At 53.4% G+C, this 26925-nt stretch overlaps 2 protein-coding genes across 2 annotated transcripts in view; both read left to right on the top strand.

Moving 5' to 3' along the window:
* The window catches only part of KIAA1671 (KIAA1671 ortholog), a 114203-nt gene extending 98212 nt beyond the window's left edge, over nucleotides 1–15991 (top strand). The window contains 6 exon segments of the mRNA XM_032471713.1: nucleotides 790–1045; nucleotides 3730–3904; nucleotides 5618–5742; nucleotides 7647–7789; nucleotides 9569–9651; nucleotides 10870–15991. Coding sequence (XP_032327604.1) covers nucleotides 790–1045; nucleotides 3730–3904; nucleotides 5618–5742; nucleotides 7647–7789; nucleotides 9569–9647 — 778 coding nt within the window. The 3' untranslated portion in view covers nucleotides 9648–9651; nucleotides 10870–15991.
* A 145-nt stretch (nucleotides 15992–16136) lies between these two features.
* CRYBB3 (crystallin beta B3) lies at nucleotides 16137–24707 on the top strand. Its single transcript, XM_014560163.2, has 5 exons — nucleotides 16137–19739; nucleotides 21106–21224; nucleotides 22196–22328; nucleotides 23108–23250; nucleotides 24402–24707. The coding sequence occupies exons 1-5, from the start codon at nucleotides 19665–19667 to the stop codon at nucleotides 24565–24567; spliced, it is 636 nt and encodes a 211-aa protein (XP_014415649.2). The 5' UTR covers nucleotides 16137–19664; the 3' UTR covers nucleotides 24568–24707.
* Nucleotides 24708–26925: the final 2218 nt, after the last annotated feature.

Genomic DNA, 26925 nt, shown 5'->3' with positions numbered 1-26925 from the left:
AGAGGGCCCGGCACGTAGTAAGTGCTCAGTAAGTCTTCAGTGAGGGAGTGAATGGATGAGGGAAGGAAGGAAGCAAGGCAGAAGCTTCCCCGTCTCCTGCCCTTCTGCTGGTGACAGGTAGTAATTATTTGATCAACATCAGCGCTGTCCAACAGAAATACAACGCAAACTGCAAACTCAAGACATACATGCAGTTTTAACGTTCCAGTAGCCACATCAGAACAATAAAAAGAAACAAGTGAAATTCATTTTCACAGTATATGCTGCACTAGGCTGGACCCCAGAAATTGACACATTGTAACTGACTATACTTCGGTTTAAAAAAAACAAAACAGTATATTCTGTTGAACCTAATAGACCCGAAAAACTATCATTTTAACATGTAATCAATATCAGGTTATGAATGAGATATTTTATTCTTTTTTTCACTCAAGGTTTTGGGAATCCCGTGTGTATTTTGAACCCACGGCACATCTCAGCTGTCGCTCACCACATTGCAAGGGCCCAGTGGCTACATGTGACCAGCAGCTCCTGTACGGGACAGTGCTGGGTTAGAGAGTCTTGAGTGGGACGGGACTGACTCCTCCCACTCTGCACCTGTCCAGGTGTTCTGCATGCACAGCACCCACCTGTGTCCGGAGTGGTTCTCCTCCCAGGATGTTCTGTCTGTCTTGTTTCCCGGCGTATAAAGCACACCCTACACCCTTCTTTCTGCTGCTTCCTTCCCTTGAAATTCAGCTCTCTGAAACAACCTGCCTGACCGTGTCTCCCTTCCTTCCTTTCTCGCAGCTTGGCCCCCGAGTCCCCGTCCCCCGACAGCAGTGCCACATCGGCTCGGAAGCAGCCGCCCAGCAGCCGTTTGTCCTCCCTGTCCTCCCAAACGGAGGTCACCTCAGCCGGGGACCAGCACGACTGCTCCAGGGACCAGCGGAGCACCAGCGTGGACCGATCGAGCACCGACCTGGAGTCCACGGATGGGATGGAGGGGCTGCCCCCTCTGGACACCTGCCCTGTGAAGACAGTGGATGACTTCTCCTTTATCGATGTAAGTCGGTAACTGGGACCACATGCTGGGAACAGTCATTTCTTTTTAAAGAGACATTCTAGCATCTCCCAGTGAATCGCCCCTTTCAGGGGTAGAATCTGTGCCAGGGCCCCCTCTGGTGGGAGCAGACGGCACAGTCCGACATGGGCCTGATGGCTGCATGTGGCCTGGACCTGCCACATACCAGCTGTGTGTCTTGGGGCAAGTGTCTTCACGTCTCTGAGCCTCGGCTTCCTCGTCTACTCGTAAAAGAATGGTGGGCTCAAAGGCCTTGAGTACAGTCACATGTGTTCAGATTAAAACTGAGCTGAGCCCTCACCAGTTAGGAAAGCAGGCAGTGTGGCTTCTCACCCTTAGGGGCAGGGAGCCCGCCTGAGGTCTGCAGTGCTGGGCGTGCAGTCTGGACTTGGCTCACACCAATTCCGCTGGGGCTTCTCGCCAAGGTCTTGCCAAGTGGGACCATGTCCCTGGAGCTAGGGGATCCAAGTCTCTGTAAGGGCCCCGTCAGGCATGAGCAGCCCCCAGAATTCAGCTCTCCCAGGTCTCCCATGCAAAGCCACCCCCCAGGATGCCATCCCCCCAGGTCCAGCCGCCTCCCGCCCCTGCCTTTTCCAGACCAGTAGCGGCGCCCTGCAGGAGTCAGGCAGGTTTTCCTTTCCAGTCCTTGAGACATTGGGGGGGGGGCATTTTGCTTCTTCCCTGACAGTAGGGCTATCTGCCCACCCTCTTGAGGGTGCAGCATCTAAATGATGCAAAATCTAAAACGGATCCTCTCTCCGAAGTAAAGCCTCATGTCCACACTCTTAGCAATGGCTACACAGATGCCCCCCAGAGAAGGGACACCACTGTTTTGGGTCAAGGGGCTTCCTGTAGGGCCTCAAAGGGGATTCCCCTTCCTAAATACATTCAGGGTCTCTTGCTGGCCTCTCTAGACAAGGACAGAGATGGGGAAAGACACAAGTCCAGTCTCCTTTGGGGCATCCCACTATATAAATGTGGGCAGAGTGTGGCGTGTAAGGAGTTATTGAGGTGATGTGTTCAGTTATTCATTCAACAAACATTTATTGCACTCCAGCTATGTCCCAGGCATTGCTCTAGCTTACATGTTTGTATGATGTCATCCTGAGCCATAGCATAATTCTCTAGACTTACCTTCTAGGATGCTGAGCCCAAGAGGCAAAATCCCTCTGTCCCATACTTGCAGATCAGGGAACAGATGTGGCCACTGAGTGATCAAAATGCTAGTGGCCCTAAGCACAGGTCCAGCTGATTGTGTGATACCCAGGTCTCCCGTGGGCGCCGTTTGGAGGCTGAAAGGTGGGGCAAGGCACTAAGGGATCCAGCCTGAAGCTGCAAGGGTGGCCCTGGGAAAACAGAGCCAAGCCCCCGCAGGCCAGCCCCTGCATTGCTGTGGTTCCCTCTCACTTACTCCGCATCTGAGTCACCGGCTCTATTTGGTGACAACTGGAGATGTGTGCTGTCCTCTTGGGGGCGGTGCACCCTTTGTGACTTCCATCCCTCCCCCGCTCCCACCAGCCCCACACAGGTCCCTGCACTGGACACCATCGTGGCCAGTTCGGGAAACAGCTGTACAAATATCAGCTCCCTCCTCCCACCCCCAGTGGGGTGTCTGTCACTTACCAACTCCACGAAATGATTCACTGAAATTGGCTCATCATCGCAAACTGAAAAAGCCCCAGGTGGCAGAATTTCTCCAAAGTGGATGTGAGAGGAAGAATCCGACATTTCCTGCCAGGACCTGAGCCGGCCAGGAAGAGAGAAGCGCCCTGTGGGGACAGCTCCCGCCGTGAGCCTCGGTCGGGCACTGCTGGGACCCAGGACTTGCCACCCCTGGGCTCACTGGTTTCTCTCAGCCACCCCAGGAGGGGTGTACTATTATTGTCCACTTTTACAAACGGGGAGACCCAAGTTCAGAGAGGGCAAGTCCCCTGCTTGAGGGCACACAGCTAGGATTTGAACGGAGCAGGGTTTGAACCCAGAGCTCTAAGCCCTTCAGCTCCATCTCCTGGGAGGTCCCTGAGCCAGTGGCTGCCCCACCTCCTTGCTGGGCCCACCTGGGTGGTCTGCCCCCAGCCCTTTCAGTGTGAAAGGTGGTGACCTTGGAAACCGTCACTGACTCTCCACCTGCTTCTGTTCAGAGTGTGATGCTTAAAAACCAATGCCTAGTACTTAGCAGGTTGCTCTACCCACCCCCCAACTGCACCCTGAGGCATTGTGGGTAGAAGAAGGAGCACACTGAGAAGCGCTCAGCTCGTGGACCCTGTGTGGAATAGGTTGTTGTAAGGATTTAGCCAGATGACGTGTTCAGTTATTCATTCAACAAACAAATGTTTGTTACGTACATGCTCACATGATGTTACATAGCTCACATGCCCATATGGTGTCATCAGGAAGGGAAAAGCATCTCCACTGTGTGCCCTCTATACTTTAGGCACCAGGTGGGCCCTCAAGTTCATTTGCTCCCTGGAATCAGCACACGTGGTATGTTTCACAGAGAAATTCAGGCGCGGGGCGTTAGGTTTCTGTTAAAATGCAGAAATGCCAGCCCACATACCACCTAAATAGCGTCTTGTGTATCGCAGCTACGCACACCTCCCTTGGCTGCTGCCTCCATTTAATGTTTCCCGTGCTTTTCCCCCTCCTCCTCCCTGCTGCTCCCACAGCAAACCTCAGTCCTCGACTCAAGTGCCCTCAAGACCCGGGTGCAGCTCAGCAAGAGGAGCCGCCGCCGGGCTCCCATCTCCCACTCCCTCCGGCGCAGCCGGGTCAGCAAGTCGGAGAGCAGGTCTCCTCTGGAGGAGGAGGCCGACAGCACGTGGATGTTCAAGGACTCCACAGGTATGCCCCGTCTCCTCCACAGAGAGCACGCTGAGTGGCAGGGGGGCTTTAGGCTAAACCCTGGGGAGAGCTGCCTGACTTTGAAGGCTGCAGGATATTAGAACACAACAACATAGGGAACTGTGCTTTCTCATCGCACAGGAGCTTATTGGAAACTAGGGAAGAAAAATTTTGAGGGTGATCTATTCACTGGGGCTCTGCAGGTTGGTTGTAAGTGACTGAGACACAATTTCACAGGATTTCACTGTTTTTGCTTTTACCCTTGTTAAATTCACTCTTATCCTCTCTTTGGATTTGTTTGCCAGTCTTTCTCTGGATTCTTGAGTTGGAAGATCAGTTCATTTATTATCAGTCTTTTGGGGTTTCTAATAAATTATATCAGGCTATACATTTTCCTCTAAGGACTTCTTTGGCTGCACCCCATGTCAAAACCTGAGCCACATCTTAAAGACTAGGTAGGAATTAGCCAGAGGAGGGTAAGCCAGATGGAAATATCAACAGGATCAAAGGGGCAGAGGTGTGGAAAGAACATTCTGCAGGTGTGGCAGGGAGGGGGGTCTGTCTAAGCAGTGCAGGGTTGCCTAAGCCAAGGATAGCAGGAGTCATGCTAGAAAGGCTGGGCCAGTTCATGGAGAGTTGTGATTCCTGGCTAAGGAGTTAGACTTGATCTGAAGGTGGAGAGCCAGGGAAGGGGTTTAAGAAGAATGGCAGCCATAGCCGGTGACCTCTCTGCTCTATGCATAAGCAGTCTTTAGTTTACATTGTAGGGGCTTTTGTTCATTTGGGATTTGCTCGTGGCAAATAGCAGGGCATCAGGCCAGGCTCTGGGCTGGGTGAAGAGTGTAGCTTCTGACCGGATAAAACACTCCCATCTCATGTCTGTTATTAAAGGAAAGGTTTAAGTATCTAGGTTGAGACTTCTCCCTGCACACGTTCTTGGTTTTCCGAGCCAAATTCCACAGAGCTGCCTGGAGCAAGGAAAGACCAGAGTGAGGGCAAAAGCACATAATTACTCCCAACTGGAGTGTAACAGCAGCCTTCTGGTTCCCAGCATCCTTGAGTAACTGGCCAAGGGCTGGGGAAAGCCGGGGGATACACCTTGTGAACATGGCCGAAGTCCTTACTTGGCCTGGGGGCTCCAGAGGACCCAGCCTTGCCTTGGTCATCTCCGCCCCCTTCTCCCTCCTCTCACTGTGCCTAAGCCCTCAGCCGGGTCTCCAGGAGGTTGGCTCCCCTCTCCTGTTACTCGTGGAAGAGGGGGCCAGGCAGTCTATCGCCCAGAAGTCTCACCTGGAGCCCAGTGATGGGGTCAAGTCCCAGTGATGAAAAGTGCTTTCCTGGTCCAACTCTGGGCAGCCGGTCCGCAAGACACACGAAGCCCTCCCCATCCTCTTCTAAGACCATGACCCCCATGTGTTGTTGGCTGAAAGCGTTTCCGTCTCCTTCCCTACTTCTGTCAGAGATTTCCTTCTGTTTCCTTGACCTGGAATGAGCCAGGAGCCCAACAGCTGGGTCTGTCTGGGCCTCTCCCAGGAGCAGACCCATCCTGCCTTACTGTCAACCATAAGGCACCTGAGTTTGTCCTCATCTGTAAAATGGGCCGATGATGCCCGTTGTGTGGATTGCATGAGGGATTGTCTGTGCAAAGGATCTGGCACAGAGGCCCCAGAATGGTGGCTCCCAGTGACTTCAGTGCCCTTTTCTTTGCAACAGAAGAGAAATCCCCCAGGAAAGAAGAGTCAGATGAGGAGGAGAAGCCACCCCGGGCTGAGAGGACACCCGTCAGCCGACCCCAGAGGATGCCTGTGTTTCCAGGAGTGGACCCGGCAGCACTGAAGGTACCAGACCTCATGCCCAGAGCTGCGCTCATCGGTGGCTACAAAACACACAGGCCCCGGATTTCTCACCCTCCTCCCTCCTTCCTCCCTCCCTTCCTCCCTGCCTCATTTTTGAAATAGTCAAAGAGTCCCGAAGAATTGCAAAAATAGAGCGAGAGAGTACCTGTGTAGCCCTGCTCAGCCCGCTTCCCCCAGTGCTAGTGCCCCCCGTGACCATGGCACGTTACCAGGCCAGGACATTGACCTTGGCCCGGTGCTGTGAACAGTAGTACTGACTTTATGTGCGTTTCTCTAGTGACCCCCTGTTTCTGAATCTCCACCTTCTGCCTTCCTTCAGCCCCCAGACCTGCGGCTCAGTTCGGTCTCCTAGGTCAGCCTCGATGTCCGCATCTGTGCAGGGGGCTGAGCTCCTCCTGAGGCATCACGCCCAGTGCCGGATGTTGGGGAAGCAGGAGTGAACCAACCCAGCCTTCTGTCCTTGAGGAATCTGGGGTGCTGGGGGCGGGGGTAGGGGGTAGACAGGGAAAATGATCATTTCGATTCCAAAGGACGGGGGAGTCCAGCACTAGAACCACATCACATTCTCTCGAATGACACCGCAGTCCCGACTGGACTGTGGGCTCCTGAGCCAGGGCTGGGCTGTCTCCCCTCTCCCCACCCTCAGCTCCCCCAAGCATCTCACATAGCCTGGGGATGCAGGGGGTACTGAGTTGGGGGGAGCCTCTTTTACCCCCTCTTCTGGGCCCCAGCAGCCCGAAGAAAGGCAGCCCTTTACTCCCATTTTATTGAAGAAGAGACAAAGAAGCTGGTTGTTTGTGGAATTTCTCAGCTTGACACTGTGCCGATCAGGAAGCCTCCCGTCGGGGGCCACGAACTTGCCACGGCTTTGCTTTTCAGGTCATTTCCAGCAAGAATGAACCATCAGTAAGCAGCGAATGCACGCTTGTCCCTGTCACTGGCTTTACAGGCCTTTGAAACGTGGACATCTTGCGGCCACTGGCCCGGCCCAGAGGTTTTCTGGCTTATTTTGTTAAGCATCAGAACAAAGGCTGTCTTCCAGGGCAGCCTAACACGGCAGGCAGAGGAAGGCCCTGCTCACGGGACGGGGCGGAGGCTGCCGGTCTCGTCCTGGGAAGAGCCCTGGGGTTGAAGTTGGGCAGAATCCCAGTTTTTGAAAACAGTGTGACTTTGGGCAAACTGCTCGACCTCTGACCTTTCAGCTACTCCTCTATCAAAAAAAAATGGAGAAAGCCACGTGTCCTATAACTCACGCCTGGTGGAGTCCAGACGACAGGGGCCCAGTGCACAGAAGCATTCGGGTGGACGGTGGCGATGGCCACTACTGCCGGGGGCTGGGCCAGCATTGCCACGGAGACAGGTGCCACCTGCCACCGCCACACCCCTGGGCTCCCAAAGGAATCCATGCACACCATTCTGAGTCATTCCATTCCCGACGTGCCCTCCAGAAATGGTGGAATCCACCCTGCCTTTTCCCCGTGGGAATCTGATGGTCAGAAACCTCACTTTACTTGTATTCACGGAGCCAGGAGCTTAATAGAGCTGGGCCCTGCCTGTAAGATGCGGCTGCTGTCTCCACTTTGGGTGCTCAGGGAACTAAAGCAGACGGGTTAATGGTGGCTTTTCAGCCAAAGATACTGTGATCGTGCAGATTTTTGATGGTTGATCCCAGTGGTCAAAGATGGCCACTTGGACCACAAGCCTGACCTCTGTTTTTTTTATGGCGTCCAAGGTCAGGCAGTGTCCTCCCCCTGCCCCTGTGTCTGCTGCTTGGGTCCACTCAGATGCCAGGAGCCCCATCGTCCCCATGCAGTGACAGTACCATAGGATGATACCCTTCCCCAGACCAAAGGTGGTTTACAAACTCCACTGTCTTCTCTCTCCAGGCCCAGCTGCACAAGAGGCCAGAGGCGGACAGTCCCAGCGAGACCCCTGGCTGGGCCCCCCAGCCCAAGACCCCCAAGTCCCCCTTCCAGCCCGGGGGGCTGGGCAGTCGTGTGCTCCCCTCCAGCGTGGACAAGGATGAGAGGTGAGGGGTCCTGGGGCTGAGACTCAGGCTGCACTTCTGGGGAGGGGCTTGCCTGGGTTCTGGCGCTGGGCGGAACGAGTTTCACCTCTGTGTTTTCTCTCATTGTAGAACTTTGTTCACGTAAGTTCTGGGCCCTCTGACATCTTACAGACACACAAAGCTGGGGCGGGAGGGTGTAGCTCAGTGGTAGAGTGTGTGCTTACCGTGCACGAGGCTCTGGGTTCCAATCCCCAGCACCTCCAAAAAAAACTAAATAAATAAACGTAATTACCACCCCCCCAAAAACACAAGCCAAAAAAAATTTTTTTTAATAAAATTAAATATGTAGAAATTGAATGTTAAAACACACACATACACACACATACAAGCCTGGGGCAGGGGGCCAGGAACCAGGCCAGCGGGCCCCAGTCCTTCCCCCTTTCCTTCACACCCTGCACGGATGTCCAGGGCTCCGTTGTTGGAAAACTACTGCTCCAGTCCAGCCCTCTCCAGACCGATGGGGAAACTGAGGCATTCTTCCCACTCTTACCCCGCAGGGAAGGGCCTCTGTCTCAGGAGGAGTGAGGATACCTGGGAAGAGGGACCAAAGGGCACAGCCGGGTGAACGGGATAAACTTAATTCAGCCGCCCTTGGGGAAGCAGCTGCCCCGTTCCCAGACTAGGTCTGCTCCCCGCAGAGATGAGCCCAGCCCAGAACAGGGCAGCAGCTGGCGGTGAAGGTTAAAGAGCGCAGCTCTAACATCACACAGCCGGGGCTTCATCCCAGCTGTGCGGCTTTCAGAGCCATTCTCTGAGCCTCAGTTTCCTCATCTGCAAAGTGGGTTGGCTAATCCTCGCCTTCCGGGGTGGTCATGAGGATGAAACGAGGAAGCATGTGTAAAGCCCTCTGCACTGGCGCTGGCTTGTGGATGCGCTCAGTCAAGGATAGTGAAGTTCGTATTGTGAGTACTGTGAACATGTAGAAGTTAGGGGTCGTTCACGGTACCGCCATTGTGATATAAGTGCTGCGGTAGAGCAGGGGTTGGCCAACCATAGCCCGCAAGCCAGATTCAGCCCACTGTCCGTGTTTGTCAATAAAGTTTTATTGGCACACAGCCATCATTTAAGGATTGTCTGCCACCGCTTCCCTGATACAAACACGGGCTTGACTAGTTGACACAGACACCCTCAAAGTTGAAAATGCTTACTGTCTGACTCTCTGACTCCCTGTGATAGAGAAATTCAGAAGAAGGGTTCATAACCTAGATTTGAAGAGGAAAGGTGTGGAAAAGGCTTCGAAGAGAAGGGGATGCCCGAGCTGGGTCATGACAGACAAAGAGGTAGCCACAGTCACAGCACGTGCAAAGGCCCGGAGGCCTGGTGCAACCCTGGCGCTGCAGTCAGGGCGTATTATCGGAGCACAGAGTGGGCTGTGGGAAGCAGAAGGGCAGGAAGTTGAGAGAGAGAGACAGGGCAGTGGCTGAGATGGTGCCTCTATTGCTCTGGGAATGCTGGAGTTGCTCTGGAGTCCACGGAGGGCTCCAGCGTTTCTCCAGGGCTGGAGCCCCCCCCCCCCCAGAACAAGGAGGTCTGCTCTTGAGCCTCCACCATCAGGCAAGGCTTGCTTGGGGTGGCCAGACCCCTATCTGCCCAGAGGACCTTTCCTTCTTCACAGACCCCCACCCCAACCTCAGCCAGTCAGCAATGTCCCTGAGCCCTCCAGAGGGGGTGCAGCTCAGCCCCCACTTCTGCACAGGTGGTCAGGCTTACATGTGACTCCCATTGCCTTTGTGGTTTCAGATCAGAAGAGCCCTCTCCCCAGTGGCTAAAGGAGCTGAAATCCAAGAAGAGGCAAAGCCTGTATGAGAATCAGGCTTGAGCAGGTATGAGGGGCTCTGAGGGGAGACCCAGACAGAGCCTGCAGTCCGAGGAGCAGGGAACTGGGGCCGGGAGGCAAAGGCTCAGAGCCTTAGGATGCTGTAGCCTACTGACAGAGAAGGGGAAACTTGAGTGAGGGGGTTCTGGGTTCCTGTAAAGAGGGTGGTGATTATCTGCTTCCTTGCAGGGGAATAAACACAGCTGGACGGCCCGGGGTGGGTGCACAGGGCGTGGGCTCTGCTCTCATGCCCTTGGCCCGCCCTTTCTCAGCTGCTTCTCAGTCCCCCTTCATAAAATGAACAGGCGGAACATCAAAGATCAGCTTAATCTGAAAGGTCCCCAATTTCCACATTCCTTTACAACTTGTATCATTGAAAATTACTCTGAAAAAAATAAATTAAAAAAAAAATCAAACAATTACACATGCCCTGGTGTAGATCCCAAACAACTGAGTGTCTTGAACTTCAGTTTTCCCATCTGTAAAATGGGGTAGTGCACCCATGTCCCTGAGTTGTCCCCAGAGCTCCCTGAGAACGCACCGGGAGTGATGCCTGTAAGTTCCCAGGGGAGGAGCGCCGCAAAAGTCAGCTCTGCTCCGAGCAGCCCAGAAGACCCGCCACCCCTTGTCCACAAACCTGAAATCCAGAAGGCTCGAAAACAAAGCATTTCCATCCCTCACTTAGTGACAAAACCTGACCTGCATTGTTACAATGCTATTTAGGCTTTATGTGAATATCCATACATTATGCTACAGGCCTATTGTAAATGCTTAATTATGGCAGTGTTGCCTAATATATATGTATCTATTATATGTTACATAATATTTACATATATGTATGTAAGCATATATATCTCTCTCTATATATATATATAATAAATTCAAAAAATTTTCTAAATTCCCCAGTAAATCTCTGCTCAAGCGTTTTGGGGAAGGGATCAGAGCCGGTGTTCATCTGTGGGTATCCGGTGCTGTGCACGTGATATCTCAGTTAAGCCTCTGGCAATCCATTTGAGGACACTGAGGCTGGAACCCTGACTTCATTCTAAACCTTACCTTCATTCTGCTGTATCCAGCTGCCCACCATCTTCCTCATCCCACCCCTCAAAAGCAAAAACAGTCATCTTTCCTGGCCTGTGGCTTGGAGGAGGGGGCGAATTGGGGATTACCAGAAAAGGCTCAGTGGTGGAGGGCCAGGACTCCAGGACTGTCCCTTCCTCTCCAGACAGGGGACGCTGCCACGTCTGATGAACAAGCCTTAACTGTCAGAACCCGAAGACAAGGTCACGCTGCTGCGGTCCCCGCCTGTGCACGCCTGGTGGAGAACGCGGCCCAGGGCCCCCGCCCCTCGGCAGGCTCTCCCGGATGGATCGGGGCAGGCAGGCTCTCCCTCCACGAGCACTTGCACTGTCTCCCCGGACGGCGCTTCCGGCTGGGAAAGAAGCCAGGCGGCCCACAAATGTCCATGCTGGCGGTTTTGTGGGTTGTTTTGTTTTTTTTTTTTTAACGTAAAAATGTGCACTTCTGCCCGTTTTAGACCCCTGCAGCAGCTCCAGGAACACAGATGTAAGGCTGGACCGTCTCCCTGGGCCTCTTCCTCCCCCCCCCAGGGCCGCTCTTTTTGGAAAGGATGTTCCCAAGGAAAACGCAACCGTTCATTTCCTGCTGTGACCATGGCCCAAGGCAGTACCACCAGGCTGGGGGGTTTGATTGCTTTTTTGGCAAGATCCTTCTCCCTCTCGAAGATTCTTTCAACACACCCACCCTCGGTCTTTCAAGTGTATTCCTCCTTCCAGTGGGGCTGTGTGTGTAGCTGGCCTGTTCCATCGTACGTCATGTTTCGTTTGCTTTAGAAGGTGATAAAGCAATAATCCAGCCAACTTTCTTTGAAATTGGAGATGTATACATGTTTTTCTGTTAAAGAGCAGGAGCAGAGGTGTGTGAATAGTTTGCTTGAAGTATCCAATCATCTCAGGTTCTCTTATCCCTACCTAAGCTTTTAAAAAATTCTCATTGTCACCCTTGTGTCCATTTTCCTGGTTCCTTTTCATTTGAGCTCTGATGTCTATGGGGTGACCTTTGTCCCTTGGCCTCAAGGGTTCAAAAACTGCAGCCCAGATGGCAGTGCCTTTTTCTCTCAAACATCAGACACACCCCGAGACTTTCTCCAAAGTCCTTCTCTGAATGCGACCTGAGCTGCTGGCATGGAAGAACTACCCCCAGTTGGCCTCAGAGCAAACATGTGAATGAGGGGTACTTTTTGTTTCTTCTCACCTCTTCTTTCTACCCACCCTCCCCCGAGTTCTACCTGACCAGGTGCTTTTTCTAGGTCCAAAATGCAGGAAAGGAGAGTCTTGCTTAAAGTCCTTTTCTGGAGGGGAGCCTCCTAGTCCCCAGGCCAGGGACTCTGGACAGACATGCTGGATGCCAGGTGACCAAGTGTAGGCTTGCCTCGCCTCTTCTTTTCTTGCCAACTCTAAGCTCATTCCCAGGAATCTCCAAGACCTCTGGGGTCTCCAGCCACTGTCTACTCTGTCCCTTTTTTTTTTTTGGAAATCCTCCACACCAGCCTCCCCCACCTCTTAAGCCCAAGGCTCCAGCAAACATCTCAGAGATGGCTGGCCCACCCGCCATGCCTGGAATTGCCATAAACTTCGTGCCAACCTTGCCCAGGAGACACCCATCTGTGAGAAAGATGCTTGGACAGTTCGCAGGGCAGCCTCTGACTGCTGAGGGGTGCTGGGGCTGAGTTTCCTAATGGATCTGTGCCCGGCACTAGACTTCCCCAGAGGTGAAAAATCTCTTTTGATAAATCCGCTCTTTGCAAATGGTGTCAAAACCTGCATCCCTTCTCCCTGGCCACCTCTCCTAGAGTCTCCATCTGTCTCCCCAGTTCCTCTTCCTCCCTTATCTCCCTCACCACCTCTTCTCTCTCTTGGGGGTGACAGGATGGAGACCAATCCTGTCTCTCCAGGTTAAGGCAAACGCCTGGGCCGTGGGGAGTTGTGGTCCAGCACCACGGACAGCGACTGCAGCCCCCCCCCCCCGACCCCCACCCCACCCCACCCCCCACCTCCCCGAATCCTGTCTACTGAGCTTTGGCCACTGGATGGGCAATTTTTGGAGCCTTTCACCTGCCCAGCCTTGTGCATCTGGAAGCCTCATGCTTCTGTGTCTGCAGGTTTGGCCCTGCTTGATCATGGTTTGTCTTCTCTTCATTCCCTGAGTTAGTGGCCAGTCCGTTCTCTCTGGCCATTGAGGGATTTAATCAGTTGATTTTTCTTTCTTATTTTTTAAAGATCCAGTTCACATTTTATTTCAGTTTTGATGTAGTGGCTTTCTGGGTCAGCAGGTTCCCTTTAAAAGACCCAACTTCTTTTCTTGACTGCCATCTTTCTTTGTCTTTCTCAAGGTGCAGAGGGCCCCTCGGTACCACCTTAGGCAGTAGGAAGTGACCTGCTCTGTTTGGTTAGTACGTTGACACTCACCGTGCAAAACGCTCAGTTTTGAATGAGTCATGTTTCAGCCTAGATACACCCAACAGGAAAGAAAAACACTTGAAAACGAGATTGAACTGCAGATCTTCTACCTAACCTCCCACACCTGGCTTGGAACTCAAAATCCATTTAATTCCTTGGTGATGAGGACTGTACAAAGTCCACCCCCCTCGGAACTGACCACAGTAGCCTCGTCCCTCCACTGCAGACAATCACAGTGGGTCAGGAGTGGCCCACTTAATGCAGGCTCCCGTGAGCTCTGGCTCCTGTGACCTCTGGCTCCCGTGACCTCTGCCTCCCGTGACGATGACCCATGCAATGAAGTTAGCTGCAGCTGATGCTCGGAGCCTCTGCAGATAGCTGGGCAAATGGGTTATTTATTTCTCACTCTGTCTAAACTGGGTGAGCTCTTGGGGGGCTAAGCAAGGGGTTGCGTGCTAGTTTCTTGAGTTTGCTTGGAGCCACCTTTGGAAATCTGTCTCCTTTCAAAGTAACTTACTATGCCTTAATTATTTGTATGCAATTAAGTCACCTGCCCTCATCCAGCCCTCCTCCCCTGGGCCTTTGGCTTTCTTTAAATGAGAGTTTTATACAGAATGCAGTCAAAACTAAGATGGGTGATTTTTTAAAGTATAATCTCTCTCTCTCTCCCTCCCTTCCTCGCCCCGCCTCCCCACACCCCTTTTGCACATCAGCATTTTGATGGCTGGTCTTTTGATAAGTCTGTATCTTTTTCCCTCCAGTAGACCCCCTTCTTCATAGTCCCTTGCCTAATGTAACAGAAGCCTTTGGCCTGTAAAATTCCATGGCGTGGCCTCCAAAATCAGTGTTGTGGAGACTCCCTCAGTGCCACCAGAGAAATTCCAGTGGAACAGAAGCCTCGCGGTGTTTAGAACGTTGGAGGTTCTGAGTGACACTGACCTGACAGCCTCGTGTCATCGAGGATTCGGGGAAAGGACAATCAGATGGGGGAGGTTTTGCAGGGGACAAGCTGAGTCATGTACTTTCAAGCAAATGTGTTTTCCTTTGGAAGTGAGGCCAAGTGTAGGTATCTCCAAAGAGCAAGAGTAGAAATAAGCCTAAGCCTGAGGTCCTATACCTTAGAGGCTGCCAGGGGATTTGGAAAAACTTTAGGCATGACTTCCCAGAAGAAGACCTCAGCTGCTCCCACCTGGTGCTGACAGCTGCCTTGTCCATTTACGCAATTTTTCATCGCGATGCCCCCGGATTGCCCCAGGAGCTAGGCATAATTACAAAGCGAGACACCCACAGGCGTGCGGTCAGAGCACCTCCAGAACTCTTACAGGTGACTCGGGCCTGCATGGAAGACGGAGCCCCCCTCCCCCCATGGAGAGGGCTCTCAAGGCAACCTCTCCCTCCGCAGTTTCTGCTTCTCCTCCTCAACCCCTGAGGCCCCTCCCACACAGCCCTGTCCCTTCGTATAAGAAGTGAGATGACTGTTGCCTCGATGTAAAGTGGCATTTCAGGGCGAGGTCTGCGGGGAGGTGGGAGAAAAAGCATTATCCACTGGGAATTGCACCCCATCCCCCCAATTTAAGCCATTGAGAGTCACTACAGTAACAAAGACTTCTTAGCCTCGGGGTCTTTCCTCCTCCAAAAAGTGCTAAAACAGGAACCCCCCCAAAAAAAGCCCATGGCATCTGATTCCATGGGGTAGAAGGGACAGTATTAAGGTGGGGGGAGCCACTTAAAGGAGGCAGGACCCACTCCACGTCTGATAGGAGATCCACCTTGCACTCCATCCCCTTACAGAGGGGTGGATCCGAGCCCTGTGCTGAGAAGCTGCTAGGAGTCACCCTGCTGGACTTCTGGGCAAGCCCAGGGTCTGGAAATGTAGAGCCACACAGAAAGCAAGTGGGCTTGGATGTGCCGGGTCTTAGCCGATCTGTGTCTCCCTTGGCCCCACCACCTCTCCAGAGATTTTTCTTTTGTCTGTGTTGATACGTGCAGGGAGGGGGCCAGAAAGCCAGGTTAGTTCTGGAAAGTCAGCCTGAGATTTCTGGCAAGGTGAACCTCGCAGTCCCCTCCCTTGTCCTCCCAGAATCTCCTTAAATTGTTACCCTCGCACCTGGTGCCACATCATCTAAGGCATCAGCCCTGGCGCTTTTATGACAATCTCCAGTGGCGTCACATCTGCTTACAGAAAAGTGATGCCATTGTCTGCAGAAGAATTTGAGCTTTTTAATGATCTCCCACGCAGCCTTATAGATCCTGTAAATAGGGGGCTCGCAAAAGTCATCCATCATGTATGGAAGATATTTTGTACCATGGTGTTTCCTAAATCATAGCCTACAAGTCATGCACTTCCCAGATAATTACAGTCCTCAAAATGCTTTGTAAGATGGGGAAGCTGGAAATATACATACGTACGACACTCTGTTTTCCTAACCTTTCTTCGGGGTCCCTTCCTCGGATATCTGAGTCATGATGGGAACACGAGTCCTGGGTGCAGGACAGTTGGTGCCTCCTGCCAGCTGGGCTCCTTGTAGTTGCCTTATGAACTCACAGGCTCTCAGAGTTCTGAACGGAAGGCGGTCGAGGGGCAGGCACTTTATCCAATCCCAGAAAGGGTCTCTAACCATGTGACTGAGAATTCATCTAGAGAAACCTATATTTTTAACATTAAAACAAACGGGGGCTTCCCGGACCTCACAGAGTGCTGGATGTCTACAAGTGCTTTTATATTTTGTAACTGCAAAGAGGTTTCCTGCGCACAGAAGAGCAGTTGGGAGTCTGGTCGACTGCCCTGAAACAAACTGACCTCTGCATGTACAAAGATGTTGCATTCAGACTACGAAAACAGCAAATAAAGCTTTGACGCGAGCTGCACTGGAGAAGTGGGCGTGTCGGTGTGTGGATGAATGGGCGGCCCCACGCACGCATGCCTGTCACCAGCTGAGTCAGTCTCTCCTCTGTGCTGAGCTGGGGGCCAGGCAGCGGGAGGGCGTAGCGGGGGTCCTGGGAGAGGGGCCCCGTGGACACAAAGCAGGATGTCCATACAACGTGGGGTTGAATCCTCATTCTGACTCCGAGGTGTTTCTGAACCCCCACCATTCTCCAAAATAGGGGTGGTGACGGCGACATTAGTGGACAAAAGGTTAAGGCAGCGGTTCTCAGGTGGGTGGATTTTGCCCCTGTGGACATCAACTGGCAATGACAGGAGACATTTTTGGTTATCACAGTGGGGTAGGGCATTGCCAAGGGCAACTAGTGGGAAGAGGCAAAGGATGCTGGTAAAATCCCACACTGCACAGGACAGCCTTCCCCAATCCATCATCACAAAGAATGATCCAGCCCCAAATGGCAATAGTGCCGACTAGTTGAGAATCTGGGCACATAGTAGGTCTTCAGGATCTAAGGAACTGATAGTGGGGGGAGTCACACCTGATAGGCTGTCCCCACCACTGACTTTCCCCTTAGAGTCCCCGCAAGTGGCCACTGAATCCCAGGTTAAAGGGTTGAAACCAGCTGTGTTTTCCATGAGCACCTTCAGGAAGTAGCCCCTTGTCTGAAATGGTCATTAGTAGGAGGGATCTTCAGTGAGTAGAAGTAATAAAGTAACAAAAATGAGTGCTTTGCTTTCCTCATCTCTCAATGGTTGGAGTAAGCATCTCCATTCACAGGTGAGGAGGCTGTAGCTCTGACTTTCAGTAAGTCATCCAAGGTCACCCAGCTCCACCTGTTTCCAGAGTCCAGCTGTCACTCACATGTCCAGGGGTACAGGGGTCTTGGGTCCTGCCTCTGACCGGGCTCGCTGTAAAATGAACGCTGAACGTGATTTTCACCTTTTGCCTTTTTTCATAAAAGCAAAAAAAATCTCTCCAGATTCCTTTCGGTTAGAGAAAACAAGTACTAATTAACGTAGGTCTTCCATAAAAGCAAAATGGCCTAAAAGCAGGAGAATTCTGTAGCTATCACGGGTGAAGTTTTACTTTGTTAGACACACACACACACACACACAATGCCTGGATTTTTTTTTTTTTTTTGTCATAAATAAGACGACTGTGATGATCATCTTTATTTCTGTTGAGGCTAAGACCTGGGTCCTGGAGCAGGCCAGCCCCTCCTTCTCTCTCCTGTGTGACCCTGGGTAAGTGACTTCACCTCTCTGAACTCAAGTTTCCCCCTCTATAAAGTGGGGATCTGAATTCCTCCCCTAGAGAAGGCAGCATGAGGACTGAACACAATGCTTGTGAAGCTAGCAGAGTGCAGTGCACATAGTAGGTCTTCAATAAATGGTCACTGTTATTTGTATATGCCTTCTTTTTATATATTTTTTCTTTTTTAATTGAAGTATAGTTGATTCATAGCAAAAAGCAATGCATTCTTTTTCATATTCTTTTCTATTATAGGTTATTACAAGTTACTAAATATAATTTCCTGTGCTATACTGTTGTCATATATGCTTTCTGTATAAAGAAACTGAATCTTTTTTTTAATCACCAATGCAACTCAGTTGACTGCTGGAAATATTCACAATATAGGGGTAATGTTAAGCACATGCTTTAGACATTTTTGAAGATTGCAAAACAGACGAGTGAGTCTCATAGTGCCTGGCATAGCAAATGTTTGATAATTGTTATTTTTTTTTTATTATCAACATAATTTATTTTACCAACATTTATTGTTGGATTTCTACTTGATTTCCAATACTTTCATACTTGAAACAGCTCTGTGAAAAACGTCCTTGTCTGACTGTCTGTGTGTATGTGTGTATGTCTAAGAAGATGCGTCTTTGCTGGGTCTGTTACAACTTCCCGTGGGAATGGCTGGAAGGACTAACATCCAATGTGGAGGGTATTTTGGGGTCATTGGACTTAACATTTAGGCCACATGGCACATGGGAAGATGGAGAGATTCCAGGGCCCCTGGCTTCAGGCACTGGCGCCATGGCAAGGATGCCACGCACCCAACAGGAAGACAAGGAAAGGGAGTTGGGGGGCCCTGGGGAGCTTTCCGCCCTGAAGCCCCCCTCCCGGTGCTGTCGGGCTGCCCACAGAGCTGATGTGGTCTGTCTGCCCCCCAGGAAGTAACCAGAGGCCACGGCTGAGGACACACAGGCACGGGGGCCTCCCTGGCCCTGCTATTGGGATGAAATGGCCCGAGCGGAATCGGGCAGACAGGGCGCAGCCTCAGCAAGCCAGGATGTGCTGGGCTGTCAGAAAGCGCCCTTAAATAGGGCGCACCTTGCGGCAGCAGGCTGAGTCTGCAGACGGTGCAACCCCTCGGTTCTTCCCAAGGCGACTGCAACAGGTTCACTCTGGGATTCGGGGACTGAGGGGCAGGTGGCCCCCAGAGGGGCATGCTCGGCTGGCCCCCTGCGCAAACTTGAGGGCTGGAGCTGAGAGCGAGGGCCCAGGACAGCCACCAAGGCCAGGGTCGAGCCCTTGGGCTGGAGCTCCAGCAGGAGGGCTGCAAAGACTGAGCAGAGCTGGGGAAGGGGAGTGGGCAAACTGGAGGGCTGCCACATCTCCTGAGAGGCCTCCTGCTGAGGCTGGACACGGGCAGGAAGACAACCCGTGGGCCGTGCATCACTGGGCCCGTGTCCAGAGTAGCTACTCCCAGGAGTGGGGGGTGCAGGAGGCGTGGCTGGGCAGCAGGGGTGGGGTGTAGCTGTGGTTCCCTAGGGACACTGTGGACGTCTGCAGTGGGCATGCATGTGTGCGGGGGAGTGGAGGGGTAGGCTGTGTTTGTGCAGCAGGTGGGAAGTGACCGTGTCCAATGACCGTGGGAGCCTGTGTGAGTGTGTGTGTGCCCGTGTGTGTGCTGCCAAACAGGAAAACTGCCCCGTGTGTCTGCGTGTGCAGCATCATGAGAATCCTTGCACGTGACCGCTGCAGGCTGGGTGTTGTGTGGCACAGCGCCTAGGGATGAGGGTCTGTCTGCCGGGCTCCGTTTGTGACTGTGTCTCTTTAAGTGACTGGGACACAGTCAGTCCTCCAGAAACACATAGGGAGTGAATAACTGAATGCAGAGAAAGGGGGCTGGAGGGGGTGTCCCATGCCTTCTCTAGATGTCCATCTGTCTGTCCATCTGCCACCACTCTGTTCTGTTCATCCCTGTCAGCCAGCACAGGGCCAGGCACCAACTAGGTTCTCACGAAACCTTTGGCAAATGAAGTAATCAGAGAACAAAAGACTACTGCTTGGGGTGCGGAAGTAGGAGATGTCCCAGTGGAGGAAGCCCAGTGGAGGGGTCTGGAGGTGCCGTGTCCGCACAGAGCTCCGGGTGCAAGGAAGGGCCCAATCCCAGCCTCACCTCCCTGGGACTTGGGATTCCCCTCTGTAAAATGGGGGCCCTGATCCCCCTGTCCCCGTCCCTGGGGTCCCTAGTATGAGCTCCGTGGATGTTTGCTGAGTGACTGAACGACCGACTGTAGGTTGTGAGTAATGACCTCATCTCAGAGGCAGCCAGGTTCTGTAGCTCAGCCTCGACGCCAATCACATCGACACCTGGTTTCGCCCGTTCTCCTTTGATTGAAGCCACAGGTGTTCCCGGCAGGATGGCGGAGCAGCACAGTGCCCCGGAGCAGGCTGCCGCTGGCAAGAGTCATGGAGGCCTCGGAGGCAGCTACAAGGTACCAGGAGGGAGGGGTTCTGACGGCTCTGGGCCCAGGGCTGCTCTTGGTCCTCGGGGCCAAGTTGGCCAGGCCACCTCTCTCCAGAAAGGAGCAGCAGCCCTTCCAGCCAGCCGGGACCAGGAGGAGTCCTCAGCTTTCTGCTGTAAACTCACGTCCTGGCTCTGCTGCATCCTTCCTCTTCTGTGTCCTCGTATGCAAAATGAAACCCATCACCCACACCCTGTCGGTTCCAGTGGGGCACAGAGGTTTCAGGAGACCCAGCGCTGACTCTCCTTCCTGCCTCAGTTCCTGGCCCGCTCTGGGCCTCAACAGCCCCGACTTTAAAATGGGAACAGTATCCAGACTTAGTCCCCGGAGCTGGTGTGAGAGCTAAATACCATGGCCAGCTAATGGAGAATCCGAGAGCTGGGGTTTGTTGGCGCTGTCCTTTCCAAACTATCCTGGGGTCTGAGGCTGAGTTGACAAAGGAGGTAAAACTAGGGGCTTTAACCAGAGTGGGGGATACCGAGAGGGAAGAGCCTGCCTGGCGCTGGGCTTGATTCCTGCCTGATCCTCTGTTTCCCTCCTGGGAGAGCGCAGGGTTGGTCTAGTGACCCCGGTGGGCCTTGGCAAATGCCCAGAGGCAGCTGCCCACTGGGAACTGGGTATCACTGCCGGACCTTCCTGGCTCCTTTTGACATATGTGCTCGGGAGAAAAGAGCCGGCTGACTTATTGAATCCGGTGCCTCCGCTTAGTTTGCCGTGCAGCCCAGGACCCTTTCTGAGCCTCCCTTGACCCTTCTTATAAAATGACCAGAGCCGATGTTCCCCAGGGACCTTCTACAGAGACAGCTTGTGCTTCTAGGCAGATGAAGGAGGCAAAACCTTCCTCAGCCTTTGCAACTCCTTCCACTGAGGTTTAGGGACAGGCAGAAGTCAACTGTTGCAAACTGGGGTTTCAATTGTCCTGCAAGGGGCTTTTTAAAGGGAGAAATTTCATCCTAAGGAAATAGTACAGATTTCTGGCTTCTCTTGAAAAAATTTAGAACAGGGCCCACAATCCCTCCTGACCACAGCGGCTTTATTTCCCTACAGTCTTCCCAATGGTCATTTCGGTCATTCCGCTTTACTGGATTCTGCACTGACTCCAGCCAGATAGCCGAGTTGCAATCCCTAGTTTAATTGAGGTTCCTGGAGGTGTTCCCCTCCGTGGCCACCAGAGGGCAGGGCAGGCCTGCAGCCGTGCTGGCTTCAGGCCTGTAAAGAGCAGAGCTGATGGAGCGGATGGTGGTACCTCCCTAGAACACCCTAAGGACTGGGCAGAACAGGGGCTGAGGCTGGGACCCCCCGCCAAGGTGGGACACTCAGGAGGCTGCCCTTCCAGGTGATCGTGTACGAAATGGAGAACTTCCAGGGCAAGCGGTGCGAGCTCTCGGCCGAGTGCCCCAACCTGACGGAAAGCCTGCTGGAGAAAGTGGGCTCCATCCAAGTGGAGTCGGGACCGTGAGTACCTGGGCCCCTGGCCCCTCCTCACAGCCCTGAGCTCTCTGGGGGTCAGGAGGTCCAGGACCCAGCTCTAGATCTGCTGTGGGGCCTTAGGCAACTCCCTCCCCATCTCTGGCCTCACTTCTCCCACCTGTAAAATGACAGCATTGAATTGTGATTCTCTTAGAATTCTTCTATCTCTCCATCACTGGGATCTGTAGCAGGGGCGCCAGGGAGAGAGGACAGAGGAAGACACCCCAGCACCTAGCTCAGTGCCAGACTACTGGCATTTAATGGTTATAATTTTAATAGTAATGATACCACCTCAAATGGAACGTGCCTTATGTCACTGAATCCCCACAACTGCCCCACTTGACAGATGAGGAAACTGAGGCTGGAGTAGTTGAGTGTCCCGTTCGTGTGCACGTGACAAGCAGGAATCCCAGCTGGACCCTGAATTCTCGTCTTCAGGTGGGAAGTCCAGGCTCTGGCACTAACCACCTGGGTGAACCTGGTGGGGTGCTTCACCCTCTGGGCCTCTGTTTTCTCGTCTGTCAACTGGGGACAACAAGGGTTACCTTCAGAAAGAGTTTCTGTGAAAATGAATGGAAGGATGCACATAAATAATAACAACATAATAGTAATAATAATAACAAGAAGGAGAAGGAAGAAGAGGAGGAGGAGGAGTTGGCTGTGTAATACCTACGTGTACCAGGCATTGCATTCAAAACGTTTCTGAGCAGCCTACACAGAGGCTGCACATGAAATAAATTTTCAATATTATTTCCCAGGATGATTTTCTGGCTCAGAGTCTCAGCTCCCAGTATGGCCTAGTAGCTCCCTCGATATCAGGACCAGGGGTCCATAGTAGGTTTGGAGGGAGTGTGTGGGGTCAAAGGTCGGCAGCTCTTCGCCACCCCCCCCCCTTCACTAGACTTGGGTCCTCCCTCAGGGCAGCAGAGGTCACCCAGGCCGCTCTCCTCCTGCAGGTGGCTGGCGTTTGAGTGCAGGGCCTTCCGCGGGGAGCAGTTCGTCCTGGAGAAGGGGGATTACCCTCGCTGGGACGCCTGGTCCAACAGCCACCATAGTGACAGCCTCCTGTCCCTCCGGCCTCTGCACATTGTGAGTACAGCTCCTGGCAGCAAGATGCTCCTGTCACAAGCTCAGCCCAGGGGCTTAGCTGGTGTGGACGTGGCCTGGGAAAAGCCCTCATTCTTTCTGACCTAAATGGTGGTGTGGGACAGGAAGTTGGCTATTGAATGGGCACTGGGCTGGGGGGTCAGGAGACCAGGATTTTCATCTTGAATTAGCCAGCAGGACACTGGCACATCCCTCTGTAACCCTAGTAAAGTTATGAGCCACGTGGTCCAGTCAAAGACACACGGCCTGGAAAAGAGCTTCAGAAATAACTGCAAAACCAGCTCCGGTCCTTTACTTATGTTTCTCAAACACCTGAAAGAGGCTCGGTCCACGGTGACACTTTACAATGTCGCTCTTCTGTCCCCACTACTGCACCCACACTCAGCCACTGCTCCGGCCCTTCCTCCTTGTCACAGAGCAGATGCTCCTTGGGAGGGATCGGGGGCGGACAGCTGGGCACACCAACTCAGAATCTGGTTTCATAAAGAGGGAATGTTCCTACATTAATAATAATTCTGGTCTCCTGCCACCCTCTCTGTGCCTCAGTTTCCCCATCTGCTAAATGATGGAGTTTAACAGGACCTGAAAGTTTCCGCACCCACCCCCCTTCCTTGTTTTGGTGGCTCTCTGGCTCTGAGATTCCTAAGGAGGCCAGCTCTCAGGGTTATTTTGTGGTGACTTGACTCCCCTGCATCTGGAGCCTCCCTGGACCCTGTTCCGGGCATGGGAGCAACCGGTTCACCCCATGGTCTTGCCCCCAGGATGGCCCGGATCACAAGCTGCATCTGTTTGAGAACCCAGCTTTCAGTGGCCGCAAGATGGAGATCGTGGACGATGATGTGCCCAGCCTCTGGGCTCATGGCTTCCAGGACCGTGTGGCGAGCGTCCGGGCCATCAACGGGACGTAAGGGACCCAGCCCCACTCTTGCCCCTGCCCTGTCCTCCAGTTAGTCTCGCCTCTGGCTCCAAACAGAATCTCTGTTCACGGTTTCCTACACAGTTGACATTTCTGCTCCTCTGGGTCTGCAGGCCCTTCATTCAAGTCAGTGCTCCTGCATCATCCTTGCTCAAAGCCCCGTTCAAGAGCCCCAGGTGTTCAACTGCTTGCACTTTTGAACCACTGGATTCCCAGGAAGCCTTGACTTAAGTGAAATATGTTCCACCTACCTGTCTCCATCAAAGCCTTCACTCCTTTTCTGAACATCCCTAGGCCTTTGAACTCTTATTATCTTTCCTTTTCATAGTCCTTGTCCTTCTTACCAGGGGGCCCAGCATATATGTAGGTGTGCCCTGAGTAGTACATAGGAGAGCAGGCTCATCACCTCCCTCCTTCTAGGCTTGATATCTCTGTTAATGCAACCATAGGATCATCTTCCCTCTGTCAGTGACTACATCTCACTTGGGGGCTTGTGATCTAGGGGTGGAGCCTTGAAATGTGCCACCTCTTCCTGATAATAATTTATTCAGCAACTGTTTCCTGAACATCTGTGATGTGCAGGGCACGGAGGCAACAAGAACCACACAACTCCTCCCTCAGGGATTTCACGGTCTGATAGGGAGAGAGGGAAATATGTATTCACAATTCACTGTGATCAGGATTGTAAAGGGGGATGTTCTGGGAGTCCTGATGAGGCACTTGATTCAGCCTGGGGGAATCAGGGAGGGCTTTCTGGAGGAGGAGATAACCTAACTGAGATGTAAAGGATGGTAATGAAAGAGGGGATGAAATAAGGATGAGGCAAGGAAAAGCATTCCAGGCAGGAGGAACAGCATGTGTAAAGGCTCAGAGACATGCAGGTTCAGGGAGAGAAGAATAAGGCAGGCTGGAGTGTGGGGTGTAAAGAAGGAATGAGAGGTGAGGCTAGAGGCGTTTAGTGAGGGATCCTGTGAGCAGGGCTGAGTTTGAATTCATCCCAAGGGCACTGGGGGTCCAAGGAGGGACTTAGGCAGGTGGAGAGAGAGCATGGTCAGGTGCTGGCTTTAAAAGACTCGGTCTGGCTGGAGGCAAGACACTGGTGGCTGGCCGTGCTGACCCCAGCCTCGGTGTCCCCGCAGGTGGGTTGGCTATGAGTTCCCCGGCTACCGCGGGCGCCAGTACGTGTTTGAGCGGGGCGAGTACCGCCACTGGAACGAGTGGGACGCCAACCAGCCGCAGCTGCAGTCCGTGCGCCGCATCCGCGACCAGAAGTGGCACAAACGGGGCTGCTTCCTCAGCAGCTGAAGGGCGCCCAGGCCCCAGTGGCCCAGGCCCGCCCTGGGGGGCAGCGAGGGCAAGAAGAGGAGGCTCCAGGGCCGGGGTGAGGGCCTGCCTGGCCACCCTTCCCCAGAATCTGCTCAATAAAGCCTGGGGCCGGTCCCCGACCTGCCATGTTCCTCCGCATCACTTCTTGACGGGGCCAGGCCCGGGTAGAGCCCGCGGGAGGGGCAGAATACCGGGGGGGGGGGGGCCAGGGCTTGAGGGCTCTGAGAGCCCCACGGGAGGGCTGTGAGCCGCGCTCCTGCTCCAGCCTCCAGTCCTTATCAGTCCACATGCACATCCTGCCCTGATCTTGTGTTTGTCGGCCTGTGTGTGTCTCCATCTGCCAGTCCATCAGTCCATCCTTCTAGTCTTCCTTCCATATTTCTGTTTTTTCTCATTGATTTATCCATCCCTCCTTCTACCCGCACATTTTTCTATTCATTCTTCCATCCCTCCGTACAGGTCCGTCCATCCACCACCCTTCCCTCCCTCCCTCCCCCCATATCTTCCTTCCATCCCTCCATCCATTCCTCCCCCTGTCCATCCATCCATCCTCCATCCCTCCATACCCTTCCTTTCACCTATTAATTCACCCATCCTTCCATCCATCCTTCCTCTCTCCCATCCATCTATCCATCATTCCCCACTCCATCTCTCTGCCAGCCTCGATTTTCATCAACCTACTCAGCAAATGACAGGCCCTGTTCAAGTTCACGCAAGTGAACAAAACAAAGTCCCGCCCTCACAGGTGCCCACGTTCTATGAGAAGGACAGAACATAAATGAACAAGTAAATATTGAATAGGACATCAGGACATGGAGAGGGCTAAGGACAAGAAAGCAGGGTATAAGGATGAGGGGTGATGGTATGAGAACTCTGCTCTGAGGAGGTGACGTTTGAGCTCAGGCATGAAGGAGTCATGAGGACGTTCCAGGCAGAGGAAGAACAGATGGGAAGTATCGTAGGCAGGAGTATGGCTGAGTGATGGAGACAAGCAAGGAGGCCCCAGGTCTGGAAAGAGCTAAGTGAGAGATGGGGAGGGGGGTCAGAGAAGGTGTGGGGTCAGTATTTAGGGCTCTACAGATTCTGGGAAACTCTGACTCTTCTCTGGGTGGTGGGAGCCATGGAGAGTTTGAACGAAATAAGACATGATCCGCCTTTGGGTTTAATACGATGACTCTGGCTGTGGCTCAGAGCAGTGACCGCGGGGCCAAAGGGGACGTGGGGAGACTGCCGGGGGCACCTGCAGAGATTCAGGTGAGCCAGGATGCTGTTGTGCCCCGGACTGTTTCTCTTCCTTGCATCAGTAAATGTCTGCCTGCCCAGAGGTCTTCTGCAGCCTCAGCTTCGGGGCTGAGCCCCATCCCCTCCCACCTCCGAGCATCCCTGCCCTGAGCCTCAGTGGCTTCATCTGGCCTAAGGGGGGGCACCACGGCAGTGCCAGGTATACGTGTGAGTCCCCGTGCCCCCAGTGGGAAGAGGTGGGGAGTCTCCCCTCTGGCAGTCAGGTGACAGCTGGCTTCCCGCAGGCCCAGAGACCAGCCCCCACCCCTCCCACCTCCACGAGCGAACCCTGACTTTGTTTCCCTGTCGTACCTGGAGCCTGTCCCAGCCACCTACAGCCTCCCCATGCTGACGCAGCTGGTGTGTGGGAGGCCTGTGGGGGCCCCGTTAAAAAATAATACAGTCATTTCAGCCCACGTGTTTAAAAAACTAGGCCCAGCCAAGAAATCACCTTGAATTACTTTTACTTTGGTGTGTAGGGGAGCGCCGGGGTGGGGCCTCAGGCTCGGGTGGGTGAGGGATGCCCAGCAAGGAGGCAGGTGAAAGGCAGGAGCTGACTCCCCCGACGGGGGCGGGGGGGGGGACGGCAACACCCACCCCTCCTCGCCCCTTCCTCCCCCACGACCCACTCCTTCCTCCCGCTCACAGAGAGGCCTTATTAAACTTCATAAACCAGGGCTTACTGAATGCCAGACCCAGCGAGGGGGCCTTTTCTACATCACCGCATTGAATGGTAACGACGCCCTTGGAAGGCGGGCACGTTATCAAGCCTGTTTAACAGATGAGGGAACTGAGGTTCAGAGAGGCCGTACCACCTCCCCAGGGCGGCACAGGCAGGGAGCGGTAGAGCTGTTTGCACGAGGCGCTAGACCATCCGTTCCTGAGCCCCGGCCCCCTTTCCCCTCCCACTCTGACGTATCTGTCAGGGGCAGGGAGCCATCACGGGAAAGGAAACAGCAGCAACTATCAGAGCAGTAGTAACAGTGGCCACGCTACCCCCCCCCCCACTTCACCGAGCCCACGGCTGCTTTCCTGTATTCTCTCTAATCAAGGGGG

This window comes from Camelus ferus, chromosome 32 (genome assembly GCF_009834535.1).
Source record: "Camelus ferus isolate YT-003-E chromosome 32, BCGSAC_Cfer_1.0, whole genome shotgun sequence".
Lineage (NCBI taxonomy): Eukaryota > Metazoa > Chordata > Mammalia > Artiodactyla > Camelidae > Camelus > Camelus ferus.
This window is presented reverse-complemented; position numbering and strand designations above follow the sequence as displayed.

Coding starts and splice junctions, on each gene's coding strand:
- CRYBB3 (XM_014560163.2), top strand. CDS start 19,665: ATGGCGGAGCAGCACAGTGCCCCGGAGCAGGCTGCCGCTGGCAAGAGT. Junction 19,740..21,105: donor GCCTCGGAGGCAGCTACAAG/GTACCAGGAGGG, acceptor CTGCCCTTCCAG/GTGATCGTGTACGAAATGGA. Junction 22,329..23,107: donor CCCTCCGGCCTCTGCACATT/GTGAGTACAGCT, acceptor TCTTGCCCCCAG/GATGGCCCGGATCACAAGCT.